The sequence below is a fragment of the Haemorhous mexicanus genome, chromosome 3 (genome assembly GCF_027477595.1).
Source record: "Haemorhous mexicanus isolate bHaeMex1 chromosome 3, bHaeMex1.pri, whole genome shotgun sequence".
Taxonomy (NCBI): domain Eukaryota; kingdom Metazoa; phylum Chordata; class Aves; order Passeriformes; family Fringillidae; genus Haemorhous; species Haemorhous mexicanus.
Window position 1 is genome coordinate 85,463,192 of NC_082343.1, and position 17,008 is coordinate 85,480,199.

General features: G+C 35.5%; 1 protein-coding gene across 2 annotated transcripts in view; it reads right to left on the reverse strand.

Moving 5' to 3' along the window:
• Nucleotides 1-17,008, reverse strand: part of BCKDHB (branched chain keto acid dehydrogenase E1 subunit beta) — a 133,440-nt gene that overhangs the window by 60,664 nt on the left and 55,768 nt on the right. For both annotated transcript variants that reach the window (XM_059842558.1, XM_059842559.1), the window contains exons 7-8: nucleotides 15,705-15,802; nucleotides 13,493-13,603 (exon numbers count right to left, since the gene is read on the reverse strand). In XM_059842558.1, the coding sequence (XP_059698541.1) occupies nucleotides 13,493-13,603; nucleotides 15,705-15,802 (209 nt within the window). The remainder of the gene's footprint in view (nucleotides 1-13,492; nucleotides 13,604-15,704; nucleotides 15,803-17,008) is intronic.

The window sequence follows — 17,008 nt, forward strand, 5'->3', positions numbered from 1 at the left end:
CAACGGTAAGGCAATGACATTTGATGGGTTAGCATAGGACAGTGAAACATTAGCACACACAAACACTGTCACAAAATAGATTTATTTGCCACTGACCTCAATGGAAGTCTCTTTAGTGACAAACAACAAATCAAGACTCTTATTTGAGACAGGTATTTCTTGTCACACAACTGAGCTTCATTTAATCACTACATCAAACCTTTTAACTTGCTAGCCCAAGAATCACTAATTATAGCAATTTTCAAATGTAGACAAAAGAAATTATATCTATAGACAAAGAAATACATTTTATTTTTAAATAGCCTCTCCTGGTGAGCTGAAAAAACTGTGAAAGTAATCTGGGAGAAACAGCCTGATATAAATTTTTTTCATTGATCACTGATCACCATAGCATTACAATGAGTCAGCAGCATGAGAAAATGATCAGAAATAAGAGTTTGCAAATATTCCTAATCTATTTGGTGTATACTCCTAAAAGAATTAACTATTTGGCTTCTTCTGTTCAACATGATACACAGGCACTTGCATTTTTCACTTATATCAGCAGCTTAAAAGACGTTGAACCCTTTAAATGTTTATCAACTAAAAGACAGCAGTCATCTTTATACATGACAGAAAAAATAATCAAAGCCTGTAATTCATTCACTGCAGAGTTCTGACTATTGCTGAATAACAGCCTTTGTTCCCTCCTATCTGCTTATTTCATACTCTTTGCATATCTGAGAGAGTCTTTCCTCTAAGCAGTTTGAAATGTCATACCCTAAACTATGTGTCACACAAATATTTTTCTCCCAAATGTCTAAGGCAGTTTTTATGTTCGATGGCAAAAGAGATACAGACAGAAAAATCATGAAGTTGCTGTAAGAACCATACAAGGCAAAAATGAGACCTTCCTGTCTTGAAGCTCTAATTTCCAAATGCAATGCTATTGAATAACACTCATTCCCAGGCTGGAATAATGCTGCATCACTGTAACCACCTAAATGCCTGTAGAGATCTCCTTATTTACATCCTCTACATATGCAGGGTCAGAGAGAGAAGGCATTAAACACAGATCTATGGAAATATCAGGGAGCTTTGTACATCTGAGAGCAAGACAATGAAAGAAGCATAACCAAGCTTGTCAACAGAACAAAACTATATTCAACCAGAATGTCAATTCATTTTTGGAAAGCAGTAATTAGCAGAGCTGTAGTTTTGTTAAGGATCTCTAAAATCATTGGTCTGCTAGGGGAAGGGCCAGAGGGAAGACCAATTACCCAGCACTGTAGGTAGCAAACAACATGTGGTTGTTTACTTGTTTTCTCTATTTTTTTTTTTTTTTACTCTGAGCAACATTTACTTACAGAAAAGCACTTGCTGCACACCACTTCTCACAGAAGCTCAGCAACTTACAGCCCCATAAAAAATTCTGTGTGCTCTGATTTTCTTTAGAGATCTGTTTGCAAAAAGCTTTTCAGAAGCAAGTTTATCACAGTTTCTAGATTTCTCAGGTAAAATTTTCTTGAGTGGAATATAATCATTTTAGAGAAAGACTGTTGCTTAGTTTTTGTTGTCACTTATTTTCCTTCAAGGGGAATTGGTTAAGCAAAAGTTGAACAAAAGTTAGAATGCTAAATTTAGAACATTGGAAAAGGGGACTAAGGGAAACTTGAAGAAAATGAGACAAAATACCTAAAACTTTAAAAATTAGTGGAAGCTCTAAATAATTCATCAGGTAATCATATTTATCTCAGGCAACACTAGAGAAATGAAAGATTAATACAAAATTTATAAAAGGGAAGACCACAGAATAAAGAAATTAAGTAATTTCACAAATATTTTAAAGGATCCATAAGGCACTTGAGTAATGCAAATCCCAATTTCTTCCTCAATACTTCCACATTTCTAATGATGTTTATTTATGAAACCATTGAGCATTTGAATTACGTAATTTTAGATTGCTCAGAGTTTCTTACTTATTTAAAGATCAGCATTTCTGTATTGCCAAAAAATATTTTATTTCTTTAGAACACAGATGGTGAAAGCTCAAAACTTCATCACATCAGCAATTTCCTCTGTACTTTGCTGAATCATCAGATGCTCAGTTGTGTCAATTCTGATATTACTTTAGGTGATAATGAAATAAATACTAAATTAATATGGGAGAGAGGGGGAACATGAGTCTTCTACACACCTTTATTTTTACTTTTTCCCAATATTGGGCGGGAAAAAAAAGGTAATTTATTCTAGTGTGATACAGGTCAGAAAATTAACACTGATGACTTGAGCAAAACAAGTTACAATTAAATATTTGAGAACCACTGATGTCACAGAGAAAAAAAATATATAGCTAAATATATCTTTTCTATTAAGCAAATCCCAGTGTGTTACTAAGTCATTTCTGAAACAAGAAAGGGTCCATATATTAGCTTTTCAATTACTCCAAGTAATTGCCCTAGAAAATCCCTACATTTTGAAACACTTCAGTATTGCATTTACGCAATTAGCTATAACGGCCAAGATCTTTCAGGTTTGATTTCAACATACATACATCAATCCTAAAGATACTTAGATGTCTAGATAATCAAGATGATACTTTAAATCTAGACACATACATACCCAGTAACATATTCAGTAACTACTTCAAATGTATTTTGATTTTCCAGTAGAAAGGACAATTTACAAGTCACTATGTAGAAAGATTACTCTGAAAGATTTATTTTCTTTCACTGGAAAATAAAACTATTACCATAAACTGCTGACAGTGTTTTAAGATCTAAAAATCACATCTTCCCCTAGCCAATCTATTATTTAAAACATCACTGAGCTCTTAGCCAAAAAAATGACAGTATCAAGACAGTTCTCTAATGTCAGCAAAACACCAGAGCTGGTAATCAGAAATTAATTGTTTCCATGGGCTTGTTAAAGTGCAACATTTTTTCCCATCATATTGCAAATAATTCCATATTAACATGTGAAAAAATAGGTCCCACTGTTGAGCCTAATCACCCAAATTTATTTTTTTCCCCTCAACACCATTTTCCCTGTAAGAAAAAGCAGACAGAAAACACACATCTTCTAAATTTAATTTTAAAATTGAAATTCTTAAAAGAAATGCTTTAAAACTTTGAAAAAGTTTTAATAAATCAACTTTTCACTTTAATACTAAAGTAACATACCAGTTTAATGACAAATGAAAATAGATGCCCCTTGCTCTTTAAACTCAAAACTGATTCCTCTTTCGCAGCAAAGCCATGCATGTCCTTCTTCCTCAAAAAATCTGCAACCTTCCAAACACAGCACTGTTGTAAATTTCAAAGTCTAGGTAGCATGTCAAGAAATGCACCACAAGTGCCAGATGTGATAATATAGTATAGATTGGTACTTACTGGTAATGTGTTGACCACATGCCAAAAGAGTAATTTTACAGTTTTGTCATGTGCAGATCAAGGAACTTATTAAAACTGGCAATATGGGGGTTCTCAGCTGGACAGAGAAATTAGAATGCACATTTATAGCACAAGCATTATACAGTAACCAAGTGGTATTAAATTACCACTTCCTCTTTTTCTCATCTAGAAAGTTTGATTAGCATTCTCTGTAAACTTTTATAAGTCTTAAGCTACAAGACACAAACCAAAGCACAGTTCCAACTTACAGCACACTTCACTGCTGATCCAAGTAATGTGACTACAGTTTAAACAGAATACTGCTTAGGCAAGTGAATAAATACCTCACATATGAATCAAATGGAAAAAATGAATTAATTGCATAATCTTATACTTATATCATGGTTAGTATTCACTATGTTGACAGCTTCCTCAGTAGACTGAATGAACAATTCCCCTCACATTATTTGAAAAAATATTGAAGATTATTCTTATGTTTAACATAGTTATTTTAGATTGCTTCAGATTAAGACATTCTAGTACTTTATTAATTTAATTTCTGACTGCTTTTCTTATATGTTATTCTTCACATTCTCTCATCAATGAAATGAAAAATCAGTCTGAACTAGTTCCCCCTAAAGACTTTTTATAATTTTATGAATAAAATCTCTTATTTTAAATTAAATAAATTGGCAAGATAACTATAAAATACCAGCTCACAAGGTTGATTAATGGCAAAAGCATTTGCAGAATAACCCAATCACACAAGTAGAAAAGTATGGAAGAACAATGTCAAGATAGTACAGGAAATTTATTTTGTACTAATATTCACAAAAAGCAGAGAATACCCAATTTCCCAGCATATTTACACAGTAGTGAGATTCATTATGCAGTAAGTAAAATCACACCACTTCAGAACTACACAGATGGGTAGTTCTTAGTTAAGTCATGGGTAGAAGAGTAGGATATGAATCAAGCATATGACAACATTCGAGCACTGCCAATGGAATCTCCTGCTTTTTCTCAGATGTCACTGGTCCATCCTGCATTTCCTACCACTAAGGCCCATTTTTTTCCATTCTTCTCAAAGTAAAAATGCCATGTGCATGCTACAGCTCAAAGCACTTCCTTTCACTTGGCTCCTCATTTTAACTAGTTTGTACTTCAAGTACAAAGGCTAGAAACTATTGTAACACATCTCTGTGTACCAAAAGGGTACCTGAAGAAGAGAGCAACAAGAACAGTCGCAAATGTTGCAACAGTCATTCCTCCTGCTCTTGGTGTCTGGAAGAAACTAAGACCACCTCTGTAATCAGATACTTCTTTTCCTTCTTTTTCCCTTTGTGCCTAGAAGAATCAAGTTAAGTAACAGCAAAGCTCTACTCTTTTTCAGCCCAGAAAACAGAATATGCTCAGATGCTAATAAAGAACAGGCACAAAGATCTCCAGAGATCTCAAAGGTAAATTAGATGAACATCTTCCAAGAGATGAAGCCACATGGTGTCACAGCATCATCAATCACTTGCTGTATCCACCATACAAACACCAAAAATCTAGCTGTAATTTAGCCAGGAGCAAAATTTCACGTAGAAGAGACTAAGAGTAAATTGAAATTTGTTGTGCGTTATCTGCACAACAGGCAGCTTTTGAGTTCTGTAGGGTTAGTTCTATATGACAATTGAACAGAAATCACAGATAAGGGGGAAAAGTTGCTAAAATACACTGCTAAAATGTAGTACCACAAAAAAATATAATTAATTATTTTGTTTTATAATTTCCTTTTATGTTTAAGTCCTGAAGAACTTTGAAACATACAAAGTTTAGGATTCTCAAAACTGCACATCAAGTGAAACAATTTCTGCAGTAACAGCTTCACATATCAAAAGCATATTTTGCAAGCAAAAAGCAAAGAAAACAAAATTAGTCTAATTTGTTTCTGCAGAAAGAAAAATGCAGACCTGTTTTTTTTTCCACATTAAACCACTATATAACCATGCAATAATTAAATACATGCATCTCATTCTAGGACATTTTTTGTGACATTACAAAACATCAATTTTTTAGGTTTTCTATATCCACATGCAAAAGTAAAATATACACCAAGCCCAAGCAAATTCTGTTCTATTCTACCATATTATGAAGTGAAATATCATAAATTTCAGGATAGTGCAAATTACATACATAGAAAAAGTAAGCAAATTGCAAGGTTTTCAGATTACTTCAACTTCCATATGATAAAAACAGTAGTTGAGGACTCATTAACATATAACCAGAACTTCAAACATTTCAATATGGTAAAGGTCTTAATGTATCTCAGAGCTATCCAAAATTGTATAACAAGAAGTTATAATATGTATAACAAGACTGTAACTGTTCTATCATTACATTAACAGAGTAATCAGATATTCAGGATTTCATGCATTAGTTCAGCCCACCAGATTGCAGAGAGCAGAGTCAAACAGCCTAAAAGAATTTCAAGAGACTTGGGGGATTTTAGGAGTAGTCCATAAAAGCTTGACAGAAAAAGTTATTCTGGAATAGATTAAGTTTATTTAGAAGAAACCCAATCACAAATTGATTGTGCTGAACACTGCTGTGTGGCAGACAAAAATGAAAGCAATCTTTAAGTACAGAGTCTTGAACACAAAACAAAGATGAGAGGGATAGGAAATTATTTGTCCAGTTCCACATTAGTAGTATCAGAGAAGGTAGCAGCATAATGAAAACTAAGTAGTACCAGGTACAGCTCTAAGACCTTTGGAAAATATCTGAGTATATATATCCTAAAGAAAAATAGACATCCTATAAAAAAATTCCAACAATATTTACCTTTGGAAATCGCTGTAGTCTATGCTTTTATTACAAGCATTTCAGATTGCCTTCATTGTGAACACAAAAATACTTACAAGAGGCTAAATACAATGCACTGTGCTATTAATAAATGCATATTGTTAGACCATAATTCAGTAAAAAATAGATTAAATCTCGGCATGATTAATTTCAAAATTATCTTTAGAAGTACAAAATTTTTGTAGAAATACTTAAAACTTCATTCTCATGGGGTAAAGGTTAATAAAGCACAAATAGGAAGAATCTACAGCATGTGAATCCTAAAAAAAAAAAAGTAGTCTAAAAGAGCAGCTGGCTCAACTAAGTGATAATGGCAGGGTAAATAGCTACAGACATTTAAAGAAAGGCAATACAGTAGAGAAGCAATAATTATGTCTGTGGAAGAATGATTCATATTTGATTACCATCATGGAATTTCATCCCAACTTCCATTAGAATTCAATCAGCACCACTTGCAAGGAAAAAAATAAATGCATATACTGGAGCCATAAAATAGTTTCTAACCATAGACTATCTACCACTACCCATTTATTTGCATAAGTGCCTTTAAATCTGAAGTTTATAATACATAATGTGAGCAAAAGGTTTGATGAAGAACTGATGGAAAGTATCATCAGCACTATATGTTAAGAGAAACTACACACAAATGCCTTTTCTCTACCCATATTTTTTTCTAATCAGATTCTTTCTCAAGTATCACTTGTAAATATATAGGCAAAAAGACTGAGAACTATTTTTATATTGAGAGGGAGAAAGGAGAAAACAGAATTATATATAGACACCTTGGCACTGAGGTACTTCCCTTAAAAAACAAGATACATAGGAAAAAAAAAACACAAGGCTTCAAAGCTTTCTTAAAACATAAACAAAGATAAGAATAATTAGCTTCTAAAATGGTTCTGTATATATTCTCGTAACTTTAAAATGTCTGCCTCCAAGTATGGCTCCAGCATTCTGCTTCTGGAAGCCAAGCACCAGTCCACAGCACGCTCTAGCAACCTGAAACTACAAGACCAAAAGGCACAAGTTTCTTATGGAAACAGTGACAAAATTAACTGTCATCATGCAAGCAGTACAACTTTAATCATATTTTATAGGTACAAGATCCATTCAATAAGAAATCCAAGGAGCAACATGTAAAATGGCAAGAGATCAAGAACAGATAGCCAAGAAACATAAATCTGATCCCAGGATACCTGTGCTACAATTGTACAGTTCAATGCCTGGTGAGTGTAGTTAATGCATAAAAAACCCACATCAGAGTTGCTGATCTTGATTTTCCTTTTATTCACAGTCCAAATAGATGAAATCAACTTAAAGGAATGGAACAAGCTGGTAGACCTATAGGTCTGCTAGGACATGCTGCCTGTTAAGTATAGGACATGAAAGATGTACTACTGAAAATTATTCACTGATGACATCTGACAAAAATACCACTTGTGCATTATGGATAATGCTTCGATACATGCTGGAAACAAAGGCTCCTGTCAAGAGCCTCGATGGAAAACAGGCACAGAGTTTGCCCAATCTGTATTACCCCCTGGTTCCCTCTGTAGAGCTCTGTATTTCTTTTGCTCAGATTTGCTCTTTCCAATGAGTAGCAGATGTGTCTGCAGCCTAACAAGCATTTTTGCTCACCTCCATGAGGGCTCTGCAGAATCCTTCCTGAAGAGGGGCAAAGTAACACGGAGTACCCAGAACTACATACATGCCTTTGCCTGACTGTAGCATAGGGTCCTAAAGAAGCAAATTCTGAATTACTGTTCTCAACATTTCTTTGCACTGAGGTAGCAACCACTCAGAGACAGTTAAGATGACTAATTAGGTATCATTGTGCATGGCAAATACTTGCCTTTTAAATAATTCAAAAGGGTAAAAATGTTCATTTGCAAATTTTCACTTGCACAGTTAAAATGGCAGATTGGTACTAATCGGTTCAACATTTAAATTAACATTCTTGCCTCAATTCAGGGTGAAAAAACTTCACTAACTTGCACAATCCTTTAAGAGTACTTAATCCTGAGCTAGATTTCCTACTTTCAGTAACACGTATTTTTCAGTATAAAAACCACTACAACTACAGATTTTTACCCTGAATGTGACCAATGAAGCACTGGGAAGTGTGCCATGGACTTTTTAATCAATACCACACCACCCAGCAGTTCATACACAGGAAAGTCCACACAGCCTAATCTATTCAAAGTGTCCAAGCAAATCTGTTAAGTATAGTGAAGGAAATAAAACTTCTGTTTGAAAACTTCATTTCTGAAAGGGAGAAAAAGTGCAGTTTTATGACTTTTAAACAGTTTTATGGCTTATAAATAACGAATTTTATAGATATTTCAGATATCACTCAGGTTTCAGTTTTCTGAGCTGCACCCTTCATGGCAGCATAGTCTTTCAATAAAAACACTGCTAATCAACAACCAGTGGAAAAGTGTTATCTGTCTGGATTAGGAACTGACATCTTTGCTGTGGCTGCACTAAATGCAGATGTCTGCATGCACATGCAACAGCTGAGGAGTCAGTAGAGCACTAAGGCAGAGGCTTCTTTATCAGCACGGTATGTGGAGAAACACATTAATCTCACACATTTGTGTTTACAGGTGAAGGTATGATGGGAAAAAATCACTCCTAATCCCAGTCCACTCATACATGACTAAAACACACAGGTGTAGGATGCTGATGTTAGAATAAATGCAGGGAAAGCATTCTCTCCCTAAAATAAAAAAAACTCAATAAAACCCAATGCTATGGACAGCTAGCTCATTTCTGAGTTATAACTACTGTACCACTTATGCTCCAGTCCTAGTGAATAAAACAAGAGCTTTAGTCAGAAATCAGCATCAAAGTAAACAAGAGACCAAACAAATTTCTCACTGGCCACAATGACATTGTGCTTTGAAAATGTATACATAGACAAGATGCTCCGTAATCTAAGGACAGCCTTTGCTGTTACACTTCCTAAGGAAGCAGCTAAGGCAGCACATATTCTTTAAACAAGCTTGTGTCACTTTTCTGACACGTAACAACAAAACTTTTTGAGCTGATTTATAAAGCTAGATATTGAGTTGATGTTGATGTTGAGTTTACTTTCAATCCTGCAGGGAAAAAGCACCTGTTTGCTTTTGCTTCATGTCTCATTCAAAAGCAATATACTGGGAGCCTGTGCATGTACAACCTGTACAATCTACCCCATTTTTCTTGCAAAAGACCTTAGAAAGATTACAGATCAGCGAGCATTTTAATGTACAGAAATGTATATAAAACACACAGATTCTTTGCTTTTACCCTAAAAAATTTTAGATATGTTTTTTAAACATCCCAACTAGTTTTGTCCTTTGTGTCAGCAGCAGGTGTCATTTCTCAGCTACAAAACTGGAGTTCAATTTGCCTTACCTAACTTTACTCTAGGAAAACTAGGATTTCCCTAACTTTTTTTTTTTTTTTTAAAGACCAAACTTTTAAACCATGACATTTCCAGAGGCCAAAACAGACTGCTGATGCTGTTGTGTAAATATCCTTTCTCTAGAATAGCTCTATGAGCTCCTGTAACCAGGTAAACCTTCATTTCTCCTACTTAAAAATCTGAAGATCAACAAAAGAAAAATCTAGCCCCTGTTTGCATGTTGACCCATTCCAGGAATTGTACCAAAAAAAGTTTCAATAACTGCTGGGATCCTTTAGAAGTCCATGGTAGTCTGCTCCAGGCAGGTGCAAACTCATTTCCTCTTGCAGATGACAAACTCTAAACTATTTCAAAACCGAGAAGAATCTCAAAATCTTAAAAATGCAAAGAAAAAATCAGTAAAATTAGGCAACAATTTTTATTTATGCTCACTGCATTTATTCTTTACCTTTATTTATGTTTCTCTCAGAGATATTTATTCACAAACGTGCTCATAGGAGCAATGCAAAGTCAAAACAGACGCTTAACTTGGCTAGAAGAGGCCTCTGCTGGCAGTTGTGAAGTACAACTTCTAACAGTTCTAGGAAATATGCATTTTGATGAAATAATTTTCTGTATCAAAAAAGCTAGAGAAAGCAGAGCAAGCAGTCAGATTTGCAGTGAAAATTTACATATTAGTGCTCATATCCAAAGCAATAACAATTTCAGCCCATCCCTCTTTATGGCTACACCACAGCTGTCAAATTAAAGTTGCATGTATTTCCAGCTAAGACTAAAACGACAGCCTTTACTGATCACAAAGGACACCATTCCCAGCAGTGAAACTGAGGGATGTATTTTTACAGCAAAACCCAAAATTCTGGTCTCCAACACCACACAGACCCATCAGCCATGGCCCATGCATTCCAGCACCAGCAGAAGAGCAATAATGTTACAGCATATTATGTGCACCACCATCTGCATCCAACAGGACAGACAACAGATGCATTTCAAACACACATGTGAGACAAGGAAAAACAAAAAGCTGGCCTGATGTTTATGAGTGCTGACACAAGTAATAGTCAGAGGCAAATAGTCAGAACTGTAACAGCTGATAATTTGCCTATTGGTTGGACTGGAGAAAAAGTAATTCCATTACCATTTAAGAGCCCACAGAGAACATAAGCAGACCAACGGCCAGCTGAGGACTTTCTCTGGAATGGCCAACATTTTTTACTGATCTTTTGGACCTTGACACTGGCATCTCAGGATGGGAATAACAAGTCACATTACCCAAACTGATGTTGTAAGCCACTGTCAACTGCAACAGCTGCTACAAGCAGTTCCTCTTGGGATGAGACTAGAGCAAGCAGTGAGAACTGTAGTTCCATTCATTTGTTTACACTAGCAATTACCTTAAAAACTGTCCAGGATGCAAATTAAATTTAAAAAGTTTCAGTGTTACATAATGCAACCAAGTAATGCACAAATGCAAACCACTAATTATTTTCAGCTGAGCAAAACAGACAACATCTAAAGAAGAAGAGAATTTAACATTTCTCCCATCAGACCAGCAGCATACAGCCAAACTAACATAACAGCAATGCTAACTAAAAACATTTACTGTTTGGTATTTATTATAATAAGCAGCTGAACTGCTTAGCCAACAGGGACTATAATTTTTTTGAAATTATTCTCCTAATTCTTAATAGTAAACTTATTAACAGATCCATCTATTCCATCTTTTAGATAGCTGGAGAACCTCTCCTACAAGGAAAACTAAGAACTGGGATTGTTCAGCTGGAAAAGAGAAGGTTTGGGGGTGACCTAATTGCAGCCTTCCTGTACCTGAAGGGAGCCTACAATAAAGATGGAGACTTTCTACAAGAGCATGTAGTGACAGAACAAGGGGGAAGAACTTCAAACTAAGAGAAGTGTTAGATTAGATATTAGGAAAAAAACCACCTTCATTGCAAGGGCAGTGAGGCACTGAACAAGCTACCTAGAGAAGCTGTGGATGCCCCAGCCCTGAAAGTTCAAGGCCAGCCTGGATGGGACTCTGAGCAACCTGATCTAATAGAAGATGTCCTTGTCTATGTCAGGGGAGTAGAAACTACACGATCTTTAAAGTCCTTTTGGACCCAAACCATTCTAAGGTATTTTTATTTAGGCTACAGTTATCTTAAAAGATGTTCAGGACAGAACATGAGCTGAAAATCTTCATGAAGTATCCAAATTTAAAGAACATATTTGCAAAAAATGGTACAACTAAAGCTCTGCACTCCCTATGCACAGCTAAATTTTTTCCTGATGGTGTTTTAGGGCAAGTCCAACCCAATAAAACAGACTTAACTGCTCTTTCAAAGAGATACATTGTTTTCAAAGAATGACAGCTCAAATCTTCAAAAAAGGAAAAAATAATTAGCAAAAAAAAAAAAAAATCATTTTACTTGTCCAGAAGAGATTGTAAAGATTTATTAATGTATTATGGCCAAAATTTCACTTCATATTGATGACAATAACTCAACACATTACATTTTTTTCAGTTAGAAAGTACATCCAAGTAACAAGAAATACACTTCAAACAAAAAAATGAAAACACTTCAACCAAGAAGATCAAATTTATATGAGGCAACTCATAGCTACACATATAAGTACACAATTTGTAACACATCCACAACCAGACAGCAGAATGTTGCCAATTGCAAATGTATAACATGGATCTTTCCTCCCATAATCTATTCCATTCCATCCCACTGGCAATCCCTCAGATAAAAAAAACTGAGGAGAAATACAAGCTTTGCCATAGAGTGGCAGACCAATGGCCCATCTTTCTCTTTATCATACTGAATGTGTTTATATGTTACCTGACCAGAAGCAAGGCCATAACTGAGCAAACACAGAATGAAAAAACACTTGTCTACACAATTAAGATAGTCCAAGTATATAGAGTCTGGTATGTGCCTGATCTGCCCTATTTAAACATCTGTACAATCTGAGTTAGCGGTACACGACACCATATTGCCTTAAATTAGAAACTGCAGGTAGAGAAAGCATTTGATGGAATCACACACCTTTTTCCAAGCCCATGGTCTTCTCATCCCCGTGGTTAACTCCATACACCACAGTTACTAGGCTTGAGTTAAGAAAGCTGCAGACATTTCTCAATCTTCTGAGTAATTCGTTCAGGAGCATAAAATAAGCAAGTGAACCCAGCTTGAATTAGGGCCCAAGGAGTTGTTAGCCATGGTACTGCAGGTTTGTGGATTTGCCAGATTAAAGAAACTCTCAGCTCTGGCAGAAGCAGTACGTGTTCTGTTAGTGACATCAAAGACTTCCACAAAGAAGAAAAGGACTAAAGGACTTTCCAGTACCCAGGAATTTCAAACTAGGTAGCCTGAGAAGAGTAAATGCTGCTTTTTCTCCCCAGCCCAAGAATTCAAATACCTTAAATCAAAACTTTTCTTTCTAAAAATACAGCCAAACAACACTAAGGCACATTACTGCAGACCTACAAGTAGATGAAGATCTTCATGTAAAACAGCAAGAAAAAAAAAAGATAAAGATTTTGCCAAAGACAGCAGGGATGTCAGAAAGACAAAGACTCAGAAATTGTGGAAAAGCAATTTTCAGGCAGAAGTCTGATTAAATCATACCCTCTGCTTGAAAGTAAAGAATATGTATTCTGACATTATTTTGAGCCCTGAAACATACTTCTCTTTCAATGCTAAAGCAAATGTCTGGTCCATGTAATATGCACAAACTCTGCATTTATGATACCGAACAAATAATACAGAACAATATATACAAAACAAAGCAAAAAATGTAGGTCTTTTTAAAACAACCTAGGTTGTTTTTAAAATAATATGCATCCTTTCCCTACCTTACAAACAGTCTCTGTATCCCATGGTAAGATGGTTCTCAGATCAATAACTTCACAGGACACACCAAGCTTTTCTTGAGCCATTGCTGCCACCTCTTTGATCACATGTACCTGAAAAAACAATGTATCATCACCAAATAATCTAAATTATGCAAATTGCTCTAAATTACACATCTGGAATACGAGCAGTAGTTTAACATATCACCTGCATGTTGAGCAGGGACGTTTCTATTCAATAATAACCATTTAGTATTTAGTGCATTCTTCTTATTTAGTACCTAATTATTCCCAGTATTTTAGCACGACTCTAAAAACTAAATTCGCTAAAGAATCACTGAGAACAAAATTTGCTTTCTAGAGAAGTGTCTTTCAGTGAAAAGTATCAGTCCTCACTATATTTTTTTTTTTATCAGCTTGAATGAGTTTTGGAAGATTTTTGCTAGAACTGTAACTAAGATAATAGTCAAATACATTAGAGTATGTATTTTAATGTAGCAGTCCCATGCAATCCTGCAAGAAGCATTAAATACATTCAGAAATGCTACACTGCATCACATCTGATCTTAGCAAAAAAGCCAAAAAACAGTTCTAGTAGCCCCAGTAACTACTCTTGCTCTAACTTGTTGAAACATAGCCAAGTGATCACCTCCAAAGCATTATCTTATGAACAGCTATGAGAAAAAGTAATTACTACTACCTGTAAATATCCACAGTCAAAGCATATAGCAGTAGCATGACATTATAAACATTTACTGCTCTTCCAACACATGGTTTAACAACAACAATACAAATGCTGCATTACCCGATTACTACAATAAACATTCTACTAAATCAAAAAAGTATTCCAGTCTAGCAGAAGGGTATCACTGAACTGGAATACAGATTATTCCCTATCCACCAGTTAAAGAATCTATTTAGTACTGGTGAATCACAGTAGATATAAATCATCCACATCTATACCCATCCTTTACATAAGGTGTATTATGCCAAGAACATAAAAGAAAATAATACTATACATATTCAAAACCGTATCTTGACATTAGGTTTTAATACACTTTTCAGCAAAATACATTTCAAGCATTGGCTTCCCTAAAACAAATATTTGCAAGCAAATGCTCCAACATGGAAAATAAGAACTGTTACAACTCAGATCATCCTCCACAAATATCTCAGCAAGAAGCATTTGCTCATGAGATATGTGGGTAGAAAAATTTCTGAATATGATGTTGCCAATAAACTCTGGTGCTCTCTTTATTGTTAGAACATTTGACAATACAGGTTTGGACTGTGGCAAATGACCTCCCATCAAGCACCTTCTAGGCATAGCTAAGAGCTTGCAGCCAAGGACCATCCCCAATAATCAATTTGGATGAAGTCATCTTCATCTTGAAGGCAACAGAATTTAGCAACCTGGACATGGTCAGGCAGTGTCAGTTGCCTAAAGGTCAGAGGGCATTAATAAATCCTATACATGCCCCAATAACAACAAAAAGCACAAACCCAGAGATCAGTTCAAAACTCCTTTGTCACAGAAGTTGTAAGGTCCTCTCCTCTAAAAGCTTCTCAGATACAACTAGGCCAAGAAAATAGTAACTTCTGATTAGTCCAAACTAGACTCAAATTTATTTTCTGTAATTCTGGACTACGAAGATGTATTTCCTTAACAGCTTTTTCAACATCTGCAGATCTTCATTTGGTGGGGGGGTGGGGAGGGGGGAAAGTTTGCCAATGACGCTCCTGAACAGATTTGAAATGTAACTGTTAGAATCAAACCTATACCAATCCCTACTTGTATTAAATGGATTTTTAACTTTCTGTTCAAAGGGACCCCAAGGTTCTTTAAATCATGCAGTGAAGATCTGACTTTTCTTTCAGCATACTATTTTGAACTTTTCCACTGCCTTTGTCAGAGTTACCTCTCACTGCCACATTCTCAAATCTATCATTTTCATAATCAGAATAATCATTAGCCTGATGCACAGATACCTCTTTTACACTTCCAGAGTCATCTTTAACCAAAAATGAGTAAAAACTTACACAATAAAAGTCAGGTTTCACAGAAATATAAACACTGGCAAACATTCATTCCAGCATATAGTGATGAAAGACACACACATTTTAATGTCTGGCACTTGAGCTTGAATGCAAACATCACCTACCCCCTAGGCCAGGCTTTGCTGGGTGACAAATAGCTTGTAAGGGAGTTACAGACCTGAGTGCCCCAAGCAACCATTGTCACATCACTGCCTGTCTGCAGCACCTCAGCTTGAGACAGTGGAATGTTGTAGGGCTCTACAGGAACTTGTTCCACTGAAAAAAGAGAAAGAGGGGAGAATAAGTATTAGATTCCTTTATTAGTCAATATCATCCAAAAAAACATACACTAAAATTTTTCTTCACTGTTAAAGCCATCTAAAATAATAGACTAAAATTACACTGAGTATGTTACTGGTGCCCAGTGACAGGATGAGAAGCAATGACCATAAACAAAAACATAAAAAGCTTCACCTCGATATGAGGAAGAACTTTATGTTGAGGGTGGCAGAGCACTGCCCAGGGAGGTTGTGGGGTCTCCCTCTCTGGAGAAATTCAAAATCCACCTGGATGTGTTCCTGTGTCACCCGCTCTAGGTGACCCTGCCTTGGCAGAGGGGTTGGACTGGATGATCTCCAGAGGTCCCTTCCATCCCTAACAATTGTGATTTTATTAGCATTAGACCAAAATAACTGAGTATTAGCATTCATTTCAAGGTTTAGCTGCAATTCAAATTCTTTTTAATTAGACTGTTACAAATATGTTCAGTGTCAAGTTTAATTTCTGTTATATACCACAACAAGATTATGCATACATACACATGCAAAAGATAGTAATAAGTTCTGGTGTACATCAAGTCAAAATGTCAGCATCAGATTTGGAAATGGACACTGCTACAATTGATAAAAAATCTCAAGTAACCACTAATTGATCAGAATTTTTGATTATTCTAGTAATCATCAGAAGAGTCTTGAAATTATACTTTAATACTCAGACAAGAAGGATCAGCTGTGCCAGCATCTCCTGATGCTCCAAGTATGGTGCTCTGCAATTTTATGTTTAAATTGAAGTAAAAAGTTTTCAAAACCTACATAGGGAATGTCAGCAAGAACTTCTGATTATAGCAGCTTTAAATAAGTCCAAATATTTTTCCTTTAGAAAATGTTACCTAGTCACCAAAAATACACCACAATTTGAGAGAGAAGGCAAGAATTAGGTATCTTGTCTTCTCCTAAGACATTTAACATAGCTCCATTTAAGACTCATTTACTAGTTTTCAGCTGGAAAAATGTTAGGGCAGTCGTGCTAGTTTTGAATCAGTGCTCCAATGCACTATATATTGACTGGTTTAATGACTAAAACTATGATTAAAGGCATCCATACATAATACTTTAAAAGAAATACTGGTTTTGATCTGAAGATGAACTTGTCTATGCAACAGCAAGCCAAATAATACTTCTTGAAACATATTCTAGTGATAAG